The sequence below is a fragment of the Labeo rohita genome, chromosome 14 (assembly GCF_022985175.1).
Source record: "Labeo rohita strain BAU-BD-2019 chromosome 14, IGBB_LRoh.1.0, whole genome shotgun sequence".
Lineage (NCBI taxonomy): Eukaryota > Metazoa > Chordata > Actinopteri > Cypriniformes > Cyprinidae > Labeo > Labeo rohita.
In genome coordinates, this window is record NC_066882.1 from 24936121 (window position 1) to 24957926 (window position 21806).

The 21806-nt window shown below is 36.2% G+C and overlaps 1 protein-coding gene across 1 annotated transcript in view; it reads left to right on the top strand.

Annotated features, from left to right (window-relative positions):
* The first annotated feature begins 1715 nt into the window (after positions 1-1715).
* LOC127175889 (Kv channel-interacting protein 1-like) overlaps positions 1716-21806 on the top strand; it is a 72296-nt gene continuing 52205 nt past the window's right edge. The window contains exon 1 of the mRNA XM_051127202.1: positions 1716-2254. Coding sequence (XP_050983159.1) covers positions 2167-2254 — 88 coding nt within the window. The 5' untranslated portion in view covers positions 1716-2166. The remainder of the gene's footprint in view (positions 2255-21806) is intronic.

A 21806-nucleotide genomic window follows, 5' to 3' on the forward strand; every position in this document is an offset into this window, starting at 1 on the left:
AAAAAAAAATATTTTCCCCAAAAAATGACAGATCATTTCGCTAAATAAGACGATCCCCTCGGCTGGGATTGTTTAGAGCCCTTTGAAGCTGCATTTAAACTACATTTTGGAAGTTCAAAATCAGGGCACCATTGAAGTCCATTATATAGAGAATATCCTAAAATGTTTTCCTCAAAAACCATAATTGTTCTGGAAGTGGACTTCTCCTTTAAGAGTGTATATTAAAAAATGTCCTGGCTCTTCCAAGCTTTACAATGGTAGTGAATGGCTGTTGATTTTCCTCTGAAGTCCTTTAAAGTATGTCTATCCATCATCAAAGTACTCCACATGGCTCCAGGAGGTTAATAAAAGCCTTCTGAAGTGTTTTGATGCATTTGTGTAAGAAAAATGTTTATATTTAAAACTTTATAAACTGTAATCTCTAGCTTCTGCTAACTGTCGTTTCAGCGGATGACATAGGTGAACGTGGAAGTGATGAACGCAGAAGCGCAGTGGAGAGAGCAAAACAAGGATTTATAAAGAAAATTGTCAGGTTCTCGCAAGACTAGCATATTCTCACTGGAGCTGGAACACCGCTCTCACGTGAACATGCGTACAAAAAACAGTTAGTGGAAGATTACAGTTTATAAAGTTTTAAATTTGTATGTTTTTCTTACACAAATGCATCAGTTTACTTCAGAATGCCTTTATTAACCCCCCAGAGCTGTGTGGAGTACTTTTTATGATGGATGGGTGCACTTTTTTGTGCTTCAAAATCTCAACACCCATTCACTGCCATTATAAAGTGTTGAAGGACATTTTTTTTTAAATATAACTCCGACTGTATTCGTCTGAAAGAAGAAAGTCATATACACATAGGATAGCTTGAGGGTGAGTAAATCATGAGGAAATTTTCATTATTAGGTGAACCTTTCCTTTAACAGTTTCTAAACTTTTGATGGTTTGCCACTAGGTGGCGATCTCTGTGAACCTATAGATGAGTGTCCATATGATTTTTAACCAATCTCAAATCTGTTTCATACATTTGTAGCGAAATTACACATTTGTATAATAAAAAGTTTTTTTTTTTTTTTTTTTGATTGGTCTGATTAATCAGGCTCTCAAAACAAGCCTTTTTAGTAACTGTCATTTTACTGATTTTGAGGGATGACTTAAAATTGCATTAAGTAATTTGGATGTAATTTGGCATGTTGCACTGAACCCAGAACAACATTTTTTTTTATTCCTAATCATTATTCATTCACTCACTCATTCATTTATACAGTTTTAGTACAGATAAGACTCTAGAATTCTGATTCCATTTGCATAAAAACAGTCCAGTGACTGGTCTGTGTTTGTTTTTATTATTTATATATTTATATTATTATTATTTTTTACAATGCAGTATACATAATGTATAATTTCAGTGGTGCTAATCTCTAACTGCAGTAATGTCCTCAATCCATGCAAAACCTTCTTAAAGAAGGGCAGAGGGACAGAGCATGCAAGAGAAAGGGGGAGATACGGTAGAGAAAAAACATACGGTACTACAGAACTGTTTTGCCTCGGAGGAAACAGTCCACACACAGCAGTGCTGGAAGTGAAACGGTGCTCTGCAGTACAGAGAGAGAGAGAGAGAGAGAGAGAGAGAAAGAGAGAGAGAGGGAGGGTGGGAATAAAGGCGGATGAAATCAGGCTGTGCGTCAGTTTGCAGCTGATCATCACTCTTCATCAGAGGGACTCTGACATTCTTTAATTATTCATTTTTTTCTTTTCTGTCCTTCTTGCGCTTTTTCTTTGGAGAAGCAAGGACACAAAGTTCCCCCCCTCCCCTTTTTTTTTGGAAAGTTGGACTTATATGGAGTCTTTTCATGGTGTTTTATTGAGTGGCTCCTTCATTGATTTCTGGGCATCCTTTATCTGAGCGGAAACCGAGCTCTCTGGAGAAGGAACCGGATTTCACACTGTAGAAGAAAATCAAACACTTTTCTCATCTGTAGCTTATTTTCAGTCAAGTTTGTGGATGTAACTTTTGCTTCCTTACAGTTGATTCTCTGAGGTCCTGGGTTTTGGTTCTCCTTCCTGATGGTCCCATTTAACTCTGCTCCTTGACTGTCCGATCTGTTTTTGAGCTGAATACTGAACTAGTTTGGACTTAACCGGCTCGCACCCAGAGGCACTGTGAGGATGTCCGGCTGTGCCAGACGCTGCAAACACGGGTTAGTGAAGTTTGCTCTGTCTGTGAGCAAACTGGTGACGGGAACACTTATTAAAGGTATGAAAATGTGTACATAATTCACTTAAAGGGCCCATAACTCAAATATGGGTGAAATCCTGGGTAACTACACTGTAAAAATTGCATAAGAGAAGAAAATATTATTTTGAGTCTTTAACTGAAATGTCATGTTTGGTTCAATGTGCTGCTTGCCATTTCTTTGTAATTATTAGTGACATTTAATAGCAATTTCTGTGTAAACATACTAAATCCAACTGTAAATTGCTCAAATGTTGCTCTTTCATCTTCATAGTGAAATAATAATAGAGCTCTTATTGTTCGTTTAAGCATTAACATTGTCCTAAAATTCCCTTGTATATACAAATTAGTCAATGGTTGTCATAGAGCTCCAAAATGATTGTTTTACAAGAAAATACTATTTCAGTCTTTCTGCTTCAAAATTCCATGTTTAATTCAATGCATTGCTTGCCATTTCATTGCAATTATTAGTGAAATTTACTAGCAATTTCTAAGTGAAAACATTTTCTAAGTAAATCCCACACCATATGTTTCAGTGTATTCTTTAAAATCAAATGTAGTATTGAGAGTTTGGCAATAACAGTGCAAAACATCTGTTTCTAAACAGTCTTAATGTTAAAATGAAAAGATTTGAGTGGCACTATTTGTTCCTCAGATCATCACACAGATCCTTCTGCTGTTCCTCTATAAGTACCTTTAATAAAGATTAGACAACCTTATGAACTATTACTTTTTTCAAGAACTCCAAAGACCTTCAATGGTTCCTTCAGTAAATGGCCATCATAAAGAAACGGCCTTGAGGCTATTGATTTATAAGTTCTTTGAGTCACAGTATGGATATCTGTGCAGTCTAAAGATTCTCCAGTGCATTTGATGAACCTACACGTATCATATTTACAGTGTAGTATATTGGTTGCTTGGTGTAAAAACAGTGCCTGTTTATGTATTTATGTTTCTATTTATGTTTTTGAGCCATGACAGTCACAGTGAGTGCCATGTGAGAGAAATAGAGGTAATGGTGTTGTTTACAAGAGCAGACTGTGTTTTATGTGTGAGCAAAGACCTATGGGGAGCGATCACACATTCGGTGTGTTCTTGAATGTGATCTTGCGTGTGTGATAGTTTTACTGCTTTGATTTACCATCTGATTTTACCGCCACTTGCCAAACAGAACTAAAGGAATACACAAAATACAGTACACGTATACAAGAGACACACACGTCATGGGCTAAAAAAAAACTTTGGAAAAAAAGAAACCTAAAGTATGAAATGGTAACAGTTTACAATAAAGGTTCAGCTTGTTAACACTAGCAATGAAAAATACTTCTAAAGCATTTATTAATTTTAAAATTTTCTAATACCTTAATAAAGGTATTAGAAAATACCTTTGTCCATCTTCAGAACACAAATTAAGATATTTTTTGATGAAGTCTGAGAGCTTTCTGACCCTGCATAGACAGCAGTGCAACACAATGTTCAAGGCCCAGAAAGGCAGTAAGGACACTGATAAAATATTCACCGTGATATCAATGTGGTTCAACTGTAATGTTACGAAGCTACAAGAATACTTTTTGTGCGCTAAACAAAAATAATGACTTTATTCAACAATTTCTTCTCTTCCGTGTAGTGATGGGATGATCGGATCGTTTTACTGACTCTTACGGATCTTTGAATCTTGTTCATCAAAATTAACAAATCCTTTTTCAAGTCATTTTGTTCATTTCGTTCAGTTCAGCAGAATATTAAAATGTTACATATTAATAGCCAAATTCCACAACACATCTACTTACACAAAATTTTGAATAAGAATAGAAGATCTTGGAAAATGCTTTAGTCTGATAGCACTGAAAGCGAACGTCCCACCCTCCCGGCAAATTACCGTCCAAAACCACGCCCCCTGAACGCATGAATGTACACAGACTAGACGACCAGATTACTACAATACATTGTAATGCTAGGTTGAAATGTTCAACAGCCCAGATAGGAAAACTGTGGTGCTAATAATGCACGGGAGATTAGAAAATGGCAGTTTTTAAAGGGGTCATCGGATGCCCATTTTCCACAAGTTGATAAGATTCTTTAGGGTCTTAATAAAAACTCTATAATATATTTTGATTAAAAATTCTCAATGGTTGTATAAAACAGCACCCTTTTTACCTTGTCAAAATCAGCTCTGCAAAAATCATCTCATTCTGAGGGGTTGTTCCTTTAAATGCAAATAAGCTCTGTTCGCACCGCCCCTCTGGTCTCTCTGTGGAATGACATTTAGCCACTAAATTTCCTAACTACCACGTTATAAGAAAAAAGACGATTACAAAGATTCATAAAAAAACGCTTATACACACTTCTGCTATAAGTGAAGATGGATCATGAATGATTCGCGTGAACATAGACGGATATATGTTAGGTATGCAACAATACAGCTAGTCCACGGTTCAATATGTATCTCGGTTTTTAACCACGGTTTTCAGTTCGGTTCTGATATCTTGCCACTTCAGTATGGGTTTTTTTGGAACAAATTAACAAAATACTCCCGTAAACCTCTGTACACTAGAAAAAACGTGGTTTAGTATGTCTGTTTAATTTTTTTTTGAAAGAGGTATTATTTTTTCGATTTTTATGCAAAATAGGATGGGTTTCATTCATACTGGACGCCAGAGGGCACCCTCTTGCAAAAAAAACACATATGCCGTGTATAACCGTGGATGTCCTAGTGAACGGTTCAATATTATATTGAGTATTGTGAGATCCCTAATATATGTAGATCAGGAGGCGCATTCCATTCACAAACAAATGTAATCCACTGCAACTTCAGTGGCTCAGATGTCGGGAGTAAATGACGACCACTATGTTCATTATTACATCCAGCAACACAACACCTCAATCGGAGATATTAGTGTCTAACTTACATCCCTGCTCTGGCATCGAAACAAGGAAAGTTACTGGACTGTGACAGCTAGTCTGAGGTAAGAGCTCATGTCAATCAACTATCGTGGGAGCGGCCTCTGTTGGTGTGACGGCACACCGACAGGCATCTGAGAACGGCTCGATTTGAAAAAGGGGATATTATTTGTACAGATTAATTAAAAACCACTGCATGGATTTTTATCATTATAGGGTAGATTTGTACATACACTGCCAACACACATTAATGTTCAAACAACATGTAAAAGTGAACTTTGCATCCGATGACCCCTTTAATAAAACACCTCATGCATCAAAACACTCGTCTACATACACGGGGAACGCGCAAGGAAAAACGTACACAAGCATGTATCCAACTCAGGTCACAAACAGAAAGGAAATAAAATAAAGAGAGATGTTGGTAGAACGAGTACCTTTCCAGAACGTACAGACATGTTATGCACAGTCTGCCACAAAACTACCGTAAAAGCTCTAGTGGCCGTAACAACTTCATATGTCATTAACCGTGAGAACATTTTATAGTACAGTTAGTAAAAGTATTACAGTACCAGGAAGGAAGATCAGGTTGTTGCAGTGGTGTATAAAATACCTGAAAGCCATACTTAAATAAAAGTACAGATATCTTACCAGAAAATGACTGTGGTAGAAGTTGAAGTCACTGTTTAGAGTATTACTTTAGTACAAAGTCTTAAAGTATTTGATATTTATTGTACATAAGTACAAAAAGTATTTTTTAAATCTTAAACGTACTTAAGTATTGAAAGTAAAAGTACAAGTAAATGCAAAATGGAAAAGAAGCAAATAAATATAGCTAAAATGTTCATGCACAGATTGAGTAGCAAGATTGCATTCCGTTTTAACTCTTGACTTCCTCCATTTTGTATTTTTTGGTAAGAATAAGAAGCACTTTATCCGGTACTTATTGTCTTTCATTCCAGTATAAGAAAACATTTCTGGAATCTACATCTGTATTTACACAGTTTAATGTATCTCAGAGGGGACATGGATGCATTTAAACTGCAGTTACAGATGCATAAATAGGCCTAATCTTTTATTTTTAACATACAACATTAAATACTTATATTTTAAATAATTTAAGACATGAAAAAAGTAGTCGAAATGTGAAATTAAAACTGCCAGTAGGTGGCAGCAAGTGACTCTTAAAGGGGTCATCGGATGCAAACTTCACTTTTACATGTTTTTTAAACATTAATGTGTGTTGGCAGTGTATGTACAAATCTACCCTATAATGATAAAAATCCATGCAGTGGTTTTTAATTAATCTGTGAAAATATTATCCCCTATTTCAAATCTAGCGCACCGACAGAGGCTGCTCCCACGATAGCTGATTGACATGAGTGTCTTACCTCAGATCAGCTGTAACAGTCCGACCTCCATTGTTTCGATGCCGGAGCAGGGATTTAAGTTAGACAAGAATATCTCCTGATTTTTGCAGAGCTAATTTTGACAAGCTAAAAAGGGTGTTGTTTTACACAACCATTGAGAATTTTAAACCAAAGTATATTATAGACTTTTCATTAAGACCCTAAAGAATCATATCAACTTGTGGAAAATGGGCATCAGACGACCCCTTTAATAAGTCTGTCATTGAGATTCAACCAATTCATTCAAATGGCTGATTCATTCAGAAACAAAGCATTTGACTGTGTTAATGAGTGAATCACTGAATCATTTTTATCAACTGATTTGTTCAAAAAGCTGATTCATTCAATAAGTAAACACCGTCCATTGCTCAGCAATGCAAGACAGTGCTGTGATCTTTGTTTCGAACTATTTTTGTTGGCAAAATTGAGCAAAGACAAGCAATATTATGCCTAAAAAGTAAGTCACTTATTGCTTTACTAAACTTGTATAAATTATTAAATGTGTAATCATGCTGGTATCTGCAGAAAAACGGTACTCTTTGTGTGATATAGATTAAGTTAACTATATTAAATTCTATAAATATAAAAAGCATACAGAAGCATTTTTGCCGACTAAAATTTAGAATGCCTGGAATTTTGAGTTTTAATAGACTAATAAATCAAAGTGTGTGCACTCTGTGTGTGATTTGGTGATATAGCCTACTTAATAATGTCAGATTGCACATCATTACAACACTTACCACATTATTGCAAACGATAAACTATATAATCGCACACCCCAGACTCGACTTGAGTGGAAAATGAAATCATCTGTCGTTGTATGCACATGAGCAAAGGTGTTTTTAGGAGTCTAACTTGTAAGCGCCAGACTACTGATTCGTCAAACCTGCTTTCCTGCAGTCAGTGTTCTTCTGACTTCTGACTATTTTGTAGTAAGTAACAAATATGCTTTGGGGAAATGTATCAAGTAAAGGTGTACATTTTAATTAGGAAATGTAGTGGTGTAAAAGTAAAAGTAGGTAGGCTGAAATATAAAAACTCAGTACAGCTAAGCTAAGTAAGCTACAGTAAGCTGTTATTATATATAAGTATCTTTGCTTATCAAAGTGATTTTTCCTCATCATACGGTTAAAGTTTAAAGCCTCTGTAATACCACATTCAATGTTAACCATGACAGAAATTCACAAATGAAATAAAAAAATAAAAAGCTACAATATGAGACCAGAAACACATCACTGTAAATGTATTTGTAAGGAAGGTTGGGGTGTATTAACTAATTTCTGAATGTAATACTGCTTTCATGTGACCCGAAGACTCATAAAGTGAACTAATCATTTCTCCTTCCAGTACAGATTGTCTAGGGTTGTCACGGTATGAATGAACGACTCAAACCCGAAAACCTGAGAGGTGAACTAATTATTTCTGTTTTACAACCCAGATAGCACACATTCATCTGCAAGATGTCTGTTAAAGATCAGTTGATCTGGAAAGCATCTGCTGTATACAAACATCTGATAGACGTCTGTAAGATGTCAGTTTTACATACATTCTAAATCATAAACATCTTAAAGTCATCTATTTGACATCTGATAGGAAACATCCTACCCTGATAGCATACGTTTACATTTTTTTTTTCTGGCCTTTTTGCCTTTATTATGATAGGACAGATCATAGCTGAAAGAAGGCAAAGTGGGAGAGAGAAAGAAGGGGGCGGGATCAGGAAAGGTCGTCGAGTGAGGATTCGAACTCGGGACACCCGTAGCACAAGGGTGCTGTATGTCGGTGCACTGCCCACAAACGTATCGGCGCCAACACTGAGACGTCTATTTTAGGTCTGCATTAGGGATGGGCGATATGGGCTTTGAAATTTATCACAATAGTTTCTGGTATTATTGCAATAACGATATCCGTGATGATAATTCAGAGAATCCTGTTTCTTTAGAGAAAATGATTATATTTCCTATTTTTACCCAAAATAGAGCAAAGCTGAGTACACACGTACAGTGTAATGACTGTTTAAATTACTGGAAGCCGAAGGGCGCCCTTGCGCAGAAACTCAACATTTGCTTTATAGCATAAGTAATAGTACTGACGACGCTCCAGGAACCTCTAATCCAGTTATCGCTGTAGCTGAATAAAACGCAGATAGAGAAATATTAACTGAGAAAACTTGACAATAAACATACAATTGCGTCAATACATGGTTTGTCTGTGTTCTTCAAGAAATCTTGGGTATTTTTATAAGGATAAAGTATATTTATTATGCAATGCTAATTGACATAGCTTTTATAATACGGTCTCTGCCTCATTCTGTGATATGAAGCCACGTCTGATCGCAAACGGTTATTTCAAACACTCGACTATGTTATGAAGTTAATTTAGAGAAAAAGCATAAATGATAACTTTGGACAACAGTTTTGTAAACAGGCTCATACACATGCAAAACTGTATTGCACACGCAACTGTAGACTTTAATGTTATTATGGCTGGAAGGCTAATTCTTAGTGTGGGGAAAAATTTGTATTGGTATATCGCGAAATATAAGATATCGCCCATCCCTAGTCTGCATTTACATGACGCGCTGACCGCACATGCACACCATCCTATTCCCTGATAGCACACATACATCACGGAGATGTCTATTTAACATCTGTTTGCTCATCTGCAATACGTCTATTGGACGTTTCCCAACAGATGTCAAATAGACGTCTATTAGATGTCTTTAAGATGTTTATGATTTAAAATGTATTTAAAATTGACATCTTACAGACGTTTGTCAGCAGATGCTTTCCAGATCAACCAATCTTTAATGGACATCTTGCAGATGTACGTGTGCTATCTGGGTATAGACGTATTGCAGATGAGCAAGCAGATGTTAAATAGGCATCTCTGTGATGTATATGTGCAATCAGGGAATAGGATGGTGTGAATGCGCGGTCAACACGAAATGAAGGAATCACTTCTTGAGACAACTCGTCGTTCCTGAGTCATATTAAAGATTAGTTTAAATGGAATCGTTCATGAACGACACATCACTACTGTGTTAGTCTTCGACAATGCAACATGAGTGTGATGCTACTGACGCAGGAGCTGGCGCTCTGACGTATGTGCTGTGCATTGCTTACCAGCAAAGGATGTCTTCATAAAAATGTCTTAAGATTTTAACAGGGAAGATGGCTTGCAATTTTTTTGCCTAGCCTTAATTATTTGAAGCATATTATACAGATGATGAACTAAGAGAGATGGACGTTCTACATCAAAACGCCAGTTCCAGCATCAGCAACACCACACGAATGCATCGTGGCACTTTTGTGAACTCGTGTTGAAGACTGACACAGAAGAGAAGACGTTGAATAAAGTAATTTGTTTTGTATTCTTTGCACAAACAACATATTCTAGTAGCTTCATAACATTATATGGCTGAACCACTAATGTCAAATGGATTTTTTTAACGACGTCCTTACTACCTTTTTGGGCCTTGAACGTGTCAGTTACATAGTGTCTATGCAGGGTCAGAAAGCTTTCGGATTTCATCAATAATATCTTAATTTGTGTTCTGAAGATGAAGGTCTTTATTCACTGAATTTTCATTTTTGGGTGAACTATCCCATTAAGATTCACTGAAGCATCAGCTTCATGTTTGTCCTATAATGCCTTCAGAGATGCAAAATAGACACAAATGAGTTAATAGTGAGAGAACGCGGAGAGCGAACAGATTGTTTAATGAGAAGTGTTTGAGTTCATAGAGCGATCTCTGACCTCTGATCGAGTTTCAGGCTTTAAGATCTCTTTTGAAACTCTAGAGCAGAGATCACTGCAGCCTTTTTTTGAAAAGACTTCAGATGCTCTTCATTGATGAGATGAAAGAGACCTCACTTGTGATTCTTCTTTCCTGTGGACATGCATGCAAACACATGCATTTAAAAACCTACAGCAAAAGCTGTTTCTTGCGCACACATAATCACTGTTCTGCTGTAAACCTGCAGGCAACGTCTTCGGCATCTAAAGAGACATACTGTACACATACTGTACATACATTCACTAAGCAGTTTCCATTCTCTACCTTTGTCATTGCATATTATGTAGAATGTATTTATTTGTGTGGCTTCAGGCCATAAGTGCTGCATTGAACACACACACACACAAACACAGAAAAGCGTACACTGGATGACTCTGGAGTAATGTGATTTCCTCAGATTCAGATGGTACACAGATCTCCCTATGGAGCCCTGAGCCGAAGCAGACACAGTCCAGTATGTGTGTGTGTTTTATGTCCATCCCCGCAGGGACACACACACATCACGCCTCTGGCTTTAACAGCATATGCGTCTGTGTGTGTGTTTGTGGTGTGATTTCACTTCCTGGCATCGAAAGTGTGTGAAGTTGCACTTGCATTGTTGCCTTTTAAGTGCACTAACCTCAGGAGATATTCTGGCAATGGCAGATATCATCCAGACCCAGCTAACAGTAAAACTGACAGCTCTCTCTTGCTGTGTGTTCTATATTTATAGAATGCAAACATACTGAATTAAATTTACCATGACAAAGGTCACAGCCTATATATAGATAGATAGATCATTTTATATCTATCATTCTATCGTTCTGTCCATCTAACGGGTACGTATGTGTGCAGTAAGTGGTAAAAGGGACAGTCAGCTGGTCATTATAGGTTTGTTTTCTAATAAAGATCGGTTGACTACATACAGTATACAATAGGTATATGGCATTCTAGGGTCCTAAAACACTATGGTAAAACCAGTGACATTTTTTTGTGAGTGTAAATATCTTGAAAACGTATTTTACTAAACTCAGTATGACTGAAAGATGATGAAACACTCAACCTCTTCCTATACCATACCTGTCGCTGAATTCAGTTCTCCTGCTGGTTTTAATGATTCCCCACCCTGCGTGTTCCTTTCCCGCAGCATGGAGAAACTCTCATCATCTTCACCTGCTGCAGGTGAACGTTCCCTCGCCACCGCTTCTGTAAAACTCACTGAGCAAACTATTCACTTCTAACAATCCTACTTTTCAATTTCAGCCTCTCTGATGCATGAAATTCATTCTCCATGGTTTTGCACATATTTTACGTTTGATAAAGTGCTCCGGGCTCTGTCATGAACAGGTCTAGTAGCACAGATCTGGTTTAAAAGTGTGTGTTCAAGAAGTCAGTAGGAAAGCCTGTAATCACGCATTACTTACACTCTATTATCTTACCTTTAAACTCACAGCTTGAACTCACTTTGGCTGCCTGTAAACGCCGCAGGAGGCTGATTACGCTTAAATACAAGACTATTTCTAGATTATACCGCCATCTACTGGATACAAACAGCAATTATATACTGTATTGCAGTAAATACTACTTTATATCTGCCATACCCTGATGAAAAAAACAGCATATGCTGGTAGGTATGTTTTGATGCTGGAATGCTGGTTAGGTAGGTTTTGATGCTGGTTTAAGCTGATCCTTAGCTCGTTTATGCTGGTCCTTTGCTGGTTCATGCTGGTCCTTGACCAGCAACATGACCAGCAAAAACCAGCAAAAACCAGCAAAGGACCAGCTTAAACCAGCATCAAAACATACCTACCAGCATATGCTGTTTTTTTTTACCAGGGTAGAATGATAGTTTTAAAAATGGAAAAAGTAGAATATACTTTTAATATACATATAAACAGTGTTGGGCAGCAGTTACTAGTAACTTAGTTACTGTAATAATATTACTTTTTGCAGTAACTAGTACTAAGATGTAAGTAATTTTCATGACTCGCACATGCATGTGATGTCCCCAGTGGAACAGGCAAGCTTGGAATATGGAAAAGCTACAGAAATATTACACTATATTGATTTTGTCAGGAAAAAAGATGATCTGAACACTGTTGTGTAAGTTGTGGCTTTACTACTCTGGCATTACATCCCACCCACATCCCTCTGATCAGCATGTGGTACATTATATTGCTATAATTGTATATCTTTTGGAAAATTAAACAGTTTCTTACAAACGTATGTGATTTGTAATCAATACTGTAATCGTACAAACAGTCGTACAGTGGGTACGGAAAGTATTCAGACCCCCTTAAATTTTTCAGTCTTTGTTATATTGCAGCCATTTGCTAAAATCATTTAAGTTCATTTTTTTTCCTCATTAATGTACACACAGCACCCCATATTGACAGAAAAACACAGAATTGTTGACATTTTTGCAGATTTATTAAAAAAGAAAAACTGAAATATCACATGGTCCTAAGTATTCAGACCCTTTGCTGTGACACTCATATATTTAACTCAGGTGCTGTCCATTTCTTCTGATCATCCTTGAGATGGTTCTACACACCTTCATTTGAGTCCAGCTGTGATTGATTATACTGATTGGACTTGATTAGGAAAGCCACACACCTGTCTATATAAGACCTTACAGCTCACAGTGCATGTCAGAGCAAATGAGAATCATGAGGTCAAAGGAACTGCCTGAAGAGCTCAGAGACAGAAATGTGGCAAGGCACAGATCTGGCCAAGGTTACAAAAAATTTCTGCAGCACTTAAGGTTCCTAAGAGCACAGTGGCCTCCATAATCCTTAAATGGAAGACGTTTGGGACGACCAGAACCCTTCCTAGAGCTGGCCGTCTGGCCAAACTGAGCTATCGGGGGAGAAGAGCCTTGGTGAGAGAGGTAAAGAAGAACCCAAAGATCACTGTGGCTGAGCTCCAGAGATGCAGTCGGGAGATGGGAGAAAGTTGTAGAAAGTCAACCATCACTGCAGCCCTCCACCAGTCGGGGCTTTATGGCAGAGTGGCCCGACGGAAGCCTCTCCTCAGTGCAAGACACATGAAAGCCTGCATGGAGTTTGCTAAAAACACCTGAAGGACTCCAAGATGGAGAGAAATAAGATTCTCTGGTCTGATGAGAACAAGATAGAACTTTTTGGCCTTAATTCTAAGCGGTATGTGTGGAGAAAACCAGGCACTGCTCATCACCTGTCCAATACTGTCCCAAAAGTGAAGCATGGTGGTGGCAGCATCATGCTGTGGGGGTGTTTTTCAGCTGCAGGGACAGGACGACTGGTTGCAATCGAGGAAAAGATGAATGCGGCCAAGTACAGGGATATCCTGGACAAAAACCTTCTCCAGAGTGCTCAGGACCTCAGACTGGGCCGAAGGTTTACCTTCCAACAAGACAATGACCCTAAGCACACAGCTAAAATAACGAAGGAGTGGCTTCACAACAACTCCGTGACTGTTCTTGAATGGCCCAGCCAGAGCCCTGACTTTAACCCAATTGAGCATCTCTGGAGAGACCTAAAAATGGCTGTCCACCAACGTTTACCATCCAACCTGACAGAACTGGAGAGGATCTGCAAGGAGAAATGGCAGAGGATCCCCAAATCCAGGTGTGAAAAACTTGTTGCATCTTTCCCAAAAAGACTCATGGCTGTATTAGATCAAAGGGGTGCTTCTACTAAATACTGAGCATAGGGTCTGAATACTTAGGACCATGTGATATTATATACTCTTTTAATAAATCTGCAAAAATGTCAACAATTCTGTGTTTTTCTGTCAATATGGGGTGCTGTGTGTACATTAATGAGGAAAAAAATGAACTTAAATGATTTTAGCAAATGGCTGCAATGTAACAAAGAGTGAAAAATTTAAGGGGGTCTGAATACTTTCCGTACCCACTGTATATAATCGTATTGTATAGATTAATACAACACTTCTACCTGAATGTCACTATCAATCACTATTGAGTGTTTGTAATTATTTCTGACTGCGATCCAATGTGGATTTTGGTCAAATGATGAGGCAGAAATATGAAGTTAGTAACATTCTAGAAGAATTTCTATGCGGTTACAACTTCTGTGGGGGTGAAGAAAAACTGTAACTAGTAGTGTAACTAATTACTGTTACCAGAAAGTAATAAGTAACAATATTACTTTGGAAAGAAGTAACTAGTAATGAGTAATATATTACACTCTTTGAGTAACTAGCCAAACACTGCATATAAATCAGTCACATGCGACAGTGATTAATGCATCGATTGATGCAGTGATTGACCAACGCTGAGAAAAGTAACATGTATCATGTGACAACGCTGCCTCCATGGCTGCTTTATGTCACTGAGATATTTTAATAGGTTTTTAACCCTGGTCAAACGAAATTATTAAAATATGAAAACAATTACATAGACACTTTCTACATGATCAGTTAAACAACTTTTGTCTGCAGTCTTGTGTGTTGTTGGCGTTGAACTCACAGCTTGTAATTCGCGAGTCTGCCGCTGGGTGGCAGTGGCGCGTTTTTGTTCAGCTTTCTGTGAATTGACTGTGATGTTCGTTTTTAAACACTAGAAGGCGAAAAGGTACGTCTTTATTTTCAATGTCAGGCCAATTAAACCTGACATCTCTTTGACAAGACATGTTAATTAGTGTCGTTTGACGTTCCTGTTTATCTGTAGGCCTATATGCAAGTGTTGATGGATACTGTTAAAACATGTTTTGTTTCGCAGTTTCTCTTTTGTTTTTTATTCTCAGTTGTTCTTTGACAGCCCAAGTATTGTATTTCATCAGCTAGATTTTTAAAAGCTTTATCCAGTGTAAAAAACTGTAATCGACCATACAACCATAGATGCAGATTCTGCCAGCTGCACTACGACTGAGATCCCAATTAAGTATTTTTTTTACAAAAATCATTGTTCAAAAGCATTTTTCTGATGAGACAGGAGGATATTTGTATTCACCGAGTCGGATATAAAAGCCTGTTGTACATCGTTTTATCTCTGGCCTGCAGGGAGTGCTTGTCTTTGAAATTGAAACGGTAATTTGTCATCATTAATGTGATTAATTAAAGTTTGCTGTCAGGGAGGGGTCACAGTTTTTCGTTCAGGGGATCTAGATATACTCTTCTCAGTCTGTGAGCCATCAAAACACTTCACAGTGATATTTCTGTATGTCTTTAATTCAGTTTTGAAAAATTAAAGGACAAAAGTGACAAACATATTTACATTACAGAGCTGAAGCTATTTTGATCAGTGTCTCCCAAAATAACTTGCTGTTCAGTAAGTGATTCAAATTGCTGAAGTATTCAATGACTGGTTGTGCTAATTATTTTGATTAACCAAATAACCAACTAGTAAGAGTCATTTGTTTGTAACTCAGACTGCTATACGTCATCGCGATGCAAACCTGTATGCCTTCATTTGATTCATTAAATAGAACTGGCTTGTAAGAGTCGTTTATTCATGAATCGGTCTGCACTGATGACTCAGCATCGTTCTTATACACTAAAAAAGTATTTTGTTCATGAATCGATTATTTTTTTGTGAAGCGGACTGCAATTTCGCTCTGCGTTGTTTTCATTCACTAAAAAGTACCGGCTAGTACGAGTCGTTTGTTAGTGAATCGGACTGCTCTGATCGTTCTGTGTTCTTTCACTAAAAAGAACCGGCTCTTAAGAGTCATTTGTTCGTGAATCAGACTGCAGTGTTCACTCTGCGTTCATTTAATTTACTAAAAGGAACCGTCTAGTACGAATCATTTGTTCGTAAATCGGACTACACTAAACGTTCTGTATTTTGTTCATTCACTAATAAGAACAGACTCTTAAGAGTCATTTGATAGTGAATCAGACTGCAGTGTTCACTTTGCATTAATTGAATTAACTAAAAAGTACCGGCTAGTACGAGTCATTTGTTCATGAATCGGACTGCACAAATCGTTCTGTATTTTTTTCATTTGCTTAAAAGAACCAGCTCTTAAGAGTCATTTGTTCATGAATCAGACTGCAGTGTTCACGCTGCATTCATTTCATTTACTAAAATGAACCGGCTACTAGTACGAGTCATTTGTGCGTGAATCGGACTGCACTAATCGTTCTGTATTTTGTTCATTCACTAATAAGAACAGACTCTTAAGAGTCATTTGTTCGTGAATCAGAGTGCAGTGTTCACTCTGCATTGATTTAAGTCACTAAAAAGAACCGGCTAGTGCGAGACATTTGTTTATGAATCGGACTGCGCAAATCGTTCTGTAAGTTTTTTAATTCGCTAAAAAAGAACCGACTCTTAAGAGTCATTTGTTTGTGAATCGGACTGCAATGTTCACTCTGCGTTTATTTCATTTACTAAAAAGAACCAGCTAGTATGAGTCATTTGTTCACGAATCAGTCTGCACTAATCGTTCTGTATTTTTTTCATTTGCTAAAAAGAACCAGCTCTTAAGAGTCATTTGTTCATGAATCAGACTGCAGTGTTCACTCTGTGTTCATTTCATTTACTAAAAAGAACCGGCTAGTAAGAATCATTTGTTCGTGAATCGGACTGCACTAATCGTTCTGTATTTTGTTCATTCACTAATAAGAACAGACTCTTAAGAGTCATTTGTTCGTGAATCAGACTGCAGTGTTCACTCTGCATTGATTTAAGTCACTAAAAAGAACCGGCTAGTACGAGTCATTTGTTCATGAATCGGACTGCGGTGTTCACGCTGCGTTCATTTCATTTACTAAAATGAACCGGCTACTAGTACAAGTCATTTGTGCGTGAATCGGACTGCACTAATCGTTCTGTATTTTGTTCATTCACTAATAAGAACAGACTCTTAAGAGTCATTTGATCGTGAATCAGACTGCAGTGTTCACTTTGCATTAACTGAACTAATTAATTCCGTAAATTAACTAGTACCGGCTAGTACGAGCCATTTGTTCATGTATCAGACTGCACAAATCGTTCTGTATTTTTTTTCATTCGCTAAAAAAGAACAGACTCTTAAGAGTCATTTGTTCGTGAATCAGAGTGCAGTGTTCACTCTGCATTGATTTAAGTCACTAAAAAAAAACGGCTCATAAGAGTCATTTGTTCATGAATTGGACTGCACAAATGGTTCTGTATTTTTTTTTTTTCATTTGCTAAAAAAAGAACCGAATCTTAAGAGTCATTTGTTCGTGAATTGGACTGTGACGTTTGCTCTACGTTGATTTCATTTACTAAAAAGAACCGGCTAGTACGAGTCATTTCTTTGTGAATTGGACTGCACTAATCGTTCTATTTTTGTTTTTTTTTAATTCGCTAAAAAGAACTGACTCTTTAGAGTCATTTGTTCATGAATCGGACTGCAGTAGTCGCTCTGCATGCTTTTTATTCATTAAAAACAACCAGTTTTTAAGAGTCATTTGTTTGTGAACCGGATTGCACTGAATGCTCTGCATGGGTTTCATTCACTAAAATAATCTGCTTGTAAGAGTCGTTTGTTTGTGAATCAGACAACACTGATCGCATTGCCTGATTTTGATCTTGTAAGAGTCATTTGTTTGTGAAGCGATTCCAAGTTTAACCTGTTTGATGCTAGCTATATTACATATATTATATAAACTCAGTTCAAATATGATGCCACTTCCACATAATTAAACTGCGTGTGAACAGAACAGGAACTGAATTTAGCTGCACTTTTCTACACAGTGAGATGAATCAGGAGATTGTATGTATATTTGTGTTTAACAGACGCTCTGTCATTTGTAGGTGCATTTTGTCTGAGAATGTGTTGTTTTGTGAAGTTGTGTGGTACATTCATAGCCCAGTGTGACACACACACAACCCAACAGCCCTCAGGACAGACTGTGTCCCTCTGAAACATTCATTTCCAAAATATCAATGATTCATTTTGAATTAAATATATATTACAGGGCATAAAGCTCATATCTGCCTCAGTCCAGATGATGTTCATAGTATGTGTCTGACAGATGATCCTAGAGTCACAGAGCCTCTTCTCTACTCAACTGCATTGTATTGTCAAGGATATGATTTTTAAAATAGCCATTGCGTGCAAGATGAAAATACTATATCTTATAGAAAAGTAATAACACACTTAGTCTCAAGACACACAAGGCTGAGTTACACTGTGAAGTTTAATATTTAGTTTTGGGATTGGTCGAACTCACTAACCTTGAGTAGAAGCAATAGTTATAATAATGTTTGATTGTTTGAACACCACTAATTATGCTCTATTTAAAGGATATGTAATGCTCCGCAAAGCAGACAAGCTGCTCTTAAGTGTATAATTTTATTTTCATTCATTTCAAGCTATTTTTTTTCACCCAGGGTCACAAACGGTCTGTCTGCATTGATGATCTGTAGTTTTTTTTTTTTAAGTTAAGCTCAGTTTTCTTCAATCAGACAAACAATCAAACACAGTCTTTTTCATGCTTTCCTCATATTGTTTTGTCTCAGCCTTAGACCATCTTTCATGTATCGCTTGATGCATATTGCACAAAATGGCCTCGGCCTTGATGTCAGAGATGTCAGTCTCAAAGTTGTGTTTACAAGATTCCAGTCCAGACAGTTAGTGTACAAACAGCATTTTTTAGGAACAAGAGCCAGTCTCTGGGTTTGACAAAATTTGATTTTTTGTTCGAGGCATGTAGTAGCAAGCAAACTTCTTCAAAGTTCTTCATAACAACTATACATTTTGGTTTTATTTAAATTATTTCTATGATATAGTCTCATTACTTTGAACAGACAGAAATTCAGGCTGCAACATCTACACATTTTTTAACACTACTTCTACTTCTGAGTTCTTGTGAAGTCAAGATTATTTATAATGCTTTGTACAATGTGCTTTAAATGTAGCTTTACAGTAAAAAAAAAAAAAAAAAAAAAAAAAAAAGGTAAATTTACTGTCAAGCGATTAATTGCAATTAATTGCACCCAAAATGAAAAGTTTGTGTTTGCATAATAATTAATCTCAAATAAACTGCAGTTGGGTTATTTTGATTAAATACATAATAAAATGATAATAAAAACACATAATAAAAACAATTTCAAAAAATGTAAAAAAACCTGTAACCTATTTTTGCAAATAAACTCATATATATTTATAATTTATTTATAATTTCTATTTGATATTAACAAATATAATATATACATTATACATATATGTGTATATATATATATATATATATATATATATGTATATTTTAGTTTTGTAAACTGAAATAAATAAGCTAAATAAAAATAATAAATACTATAATAGTATATAAATTAGTGCTATCAAATGATTAATCATGATTAATTGCATCCAAAATAAAAGTTTTTGTTTACATATAATATATATGTGTGTGTACTGTGTATATTTATTATGTATATATAAATACACTCACATGCATGTTAATATTTTAGAAAAATATGCTGTTTAGATATTCAATTATTTATATATGTATATATGTTATCCAATTATATGGATAAAGATTATATATGTATATATTTTTATCCATATAATTGATATTTTTTATCAATTATATGGATAAAAATATATACATATACAATCTTTATCCATATAATTGGATAACATATATACATATATAAATAATTGAATATCTAAACAGCATATTTTTAAAATATATTTTGTGTATTAATATATACATAATTAATATACACAATTAGTATACACACATATATTATGTACACAAAACTGTGATTAATCATTTGACAGCCCTAAAATAAAGCTTAAATATAAATATTAGGTGAGAAAAGTTAAACTTAAAAATGAGAATGTTGTATAACTGAAATAAAATCTAATAAATAAACTAAATAGAAATATAAAATGAATAAAAAATTAAAACTAAACTTTTTTTAGTTTTGTGAACTGAAATAAATAAGCTAAATAAAAATATTATATACTATAGTTGTCATAATTCTGGCCGGTGACCCTCACCACCAGATGCCGCCCTCGCACGTTCACATTACACTGACTGTTGCACCACACCCCTGACTACGTTTCCCATCACCCATCACGCTGATTGTGCGGACACCTGTAGCCAATCAGGCGTGCTATATAAGCTTTGGACTTCCCCCCATTACTCTCTGAGTATTGTGGAGTTTGTATTGTGGAGTAGTAGTTCCCTAGTTTCCGAGTTCCCTAAGTTTAGCATTCTCGCCTTGTTTCCTCGTTTTGTCTGTGTCGCCGCCTGCCCTGTGGATTTCTAGCCTTGGAATACTCCTTTTGCCTTGCCCCACGGATTACGTTTGTGTTTTTGACCATGTTTTTGTCTTGTCCTTCTAATAAAAGCTCGCACTTGGATCCGCTCTTTTCTCGTCTCCCTCTCCACGTTACAATAATAACATGCTAAAATCAGTGCCAGAAAGTTCTTTAAGTTCAGAAGTCAACTAAAATTTAAATAATGTAAAGTTGTGTAAGACAAAATCAATAAATTCTACTATCTACATATTTTTTTCCATTAGTAAAACTAGTGTTTTAAATATTTTCAGTTTTTAGACAACTAAGGCAAGATAACTGCAGGCAAAACATATATATATATATATATATATATATATATATATATTTATATATATAAAATGTCAATTCTGACATTTTGTGATTTTTGATTTTTAATAATGTTATCTTTGATACTAGTAAAAAGTAAACATCCACAATACACATTTCAGTGTTTATTTTATTACACTTTGTCCATTTGCATCTGTACTTATAAATACTTTTCTCAAAATGAGTTTTTTCTCATTCAATTAAGAAGCTGTTACATACATATTCCTATCTATATTCTAGTTTTTACAGAAGTGTTTGTTAATATATCATTAATCTGATTTATAAGAAATTTTATTCCAAAACACTTTGATTGTTCTTTCGGGCTGTTAAAGGAGAAGTCCACTTCCAGAACAACAATTTACAAATAATCTACTCACCCCCTTGTCATCCAAGATGTTCATGTCTTTCTGTCTTCAGTTGTGAAGAAATTATGTTTTCTGAGGAAAACATTTCAGGATTTTTCTCCATATAATGGACTTGATTGGTGCCCCGATTTTGAAATTACAAAATGTAGTTTAAATGCAGCTTCAAAGGGCTCTAAACGATCCCAGCCGAGGAAGAAGGGTCTTATCTAGTGAAATGATCGGTCATTGTTTTCGAAAAAAAAAAATTGTATACTTTTTAATCACAAAAGCTCATGTAGCACAGGCTTTGGGATGCACATCAATGGGTCGTTCTTGAACGATTCATTCATTTTGATCGAATCTTTGATGTGACTCGGGAAGAACGAGTCATCTCAGGGAGTGATTTGTTCAGTTGCGCATACGCAACATCGTATTAGGTTCTGTACTGGAATTAGTTCACCTGTTTCGAGTCTTTCGAGTCATTCGCTCATCTTATGGGGCTGTCACATGATGCTGATTTTGCTCAAATGAACAAAATGACTCGAAAAACGATTCGCTCATTTTGCTGAAAAAGACTCAAAGGTCCGACTCAAATGATCCGAACTTCCCATC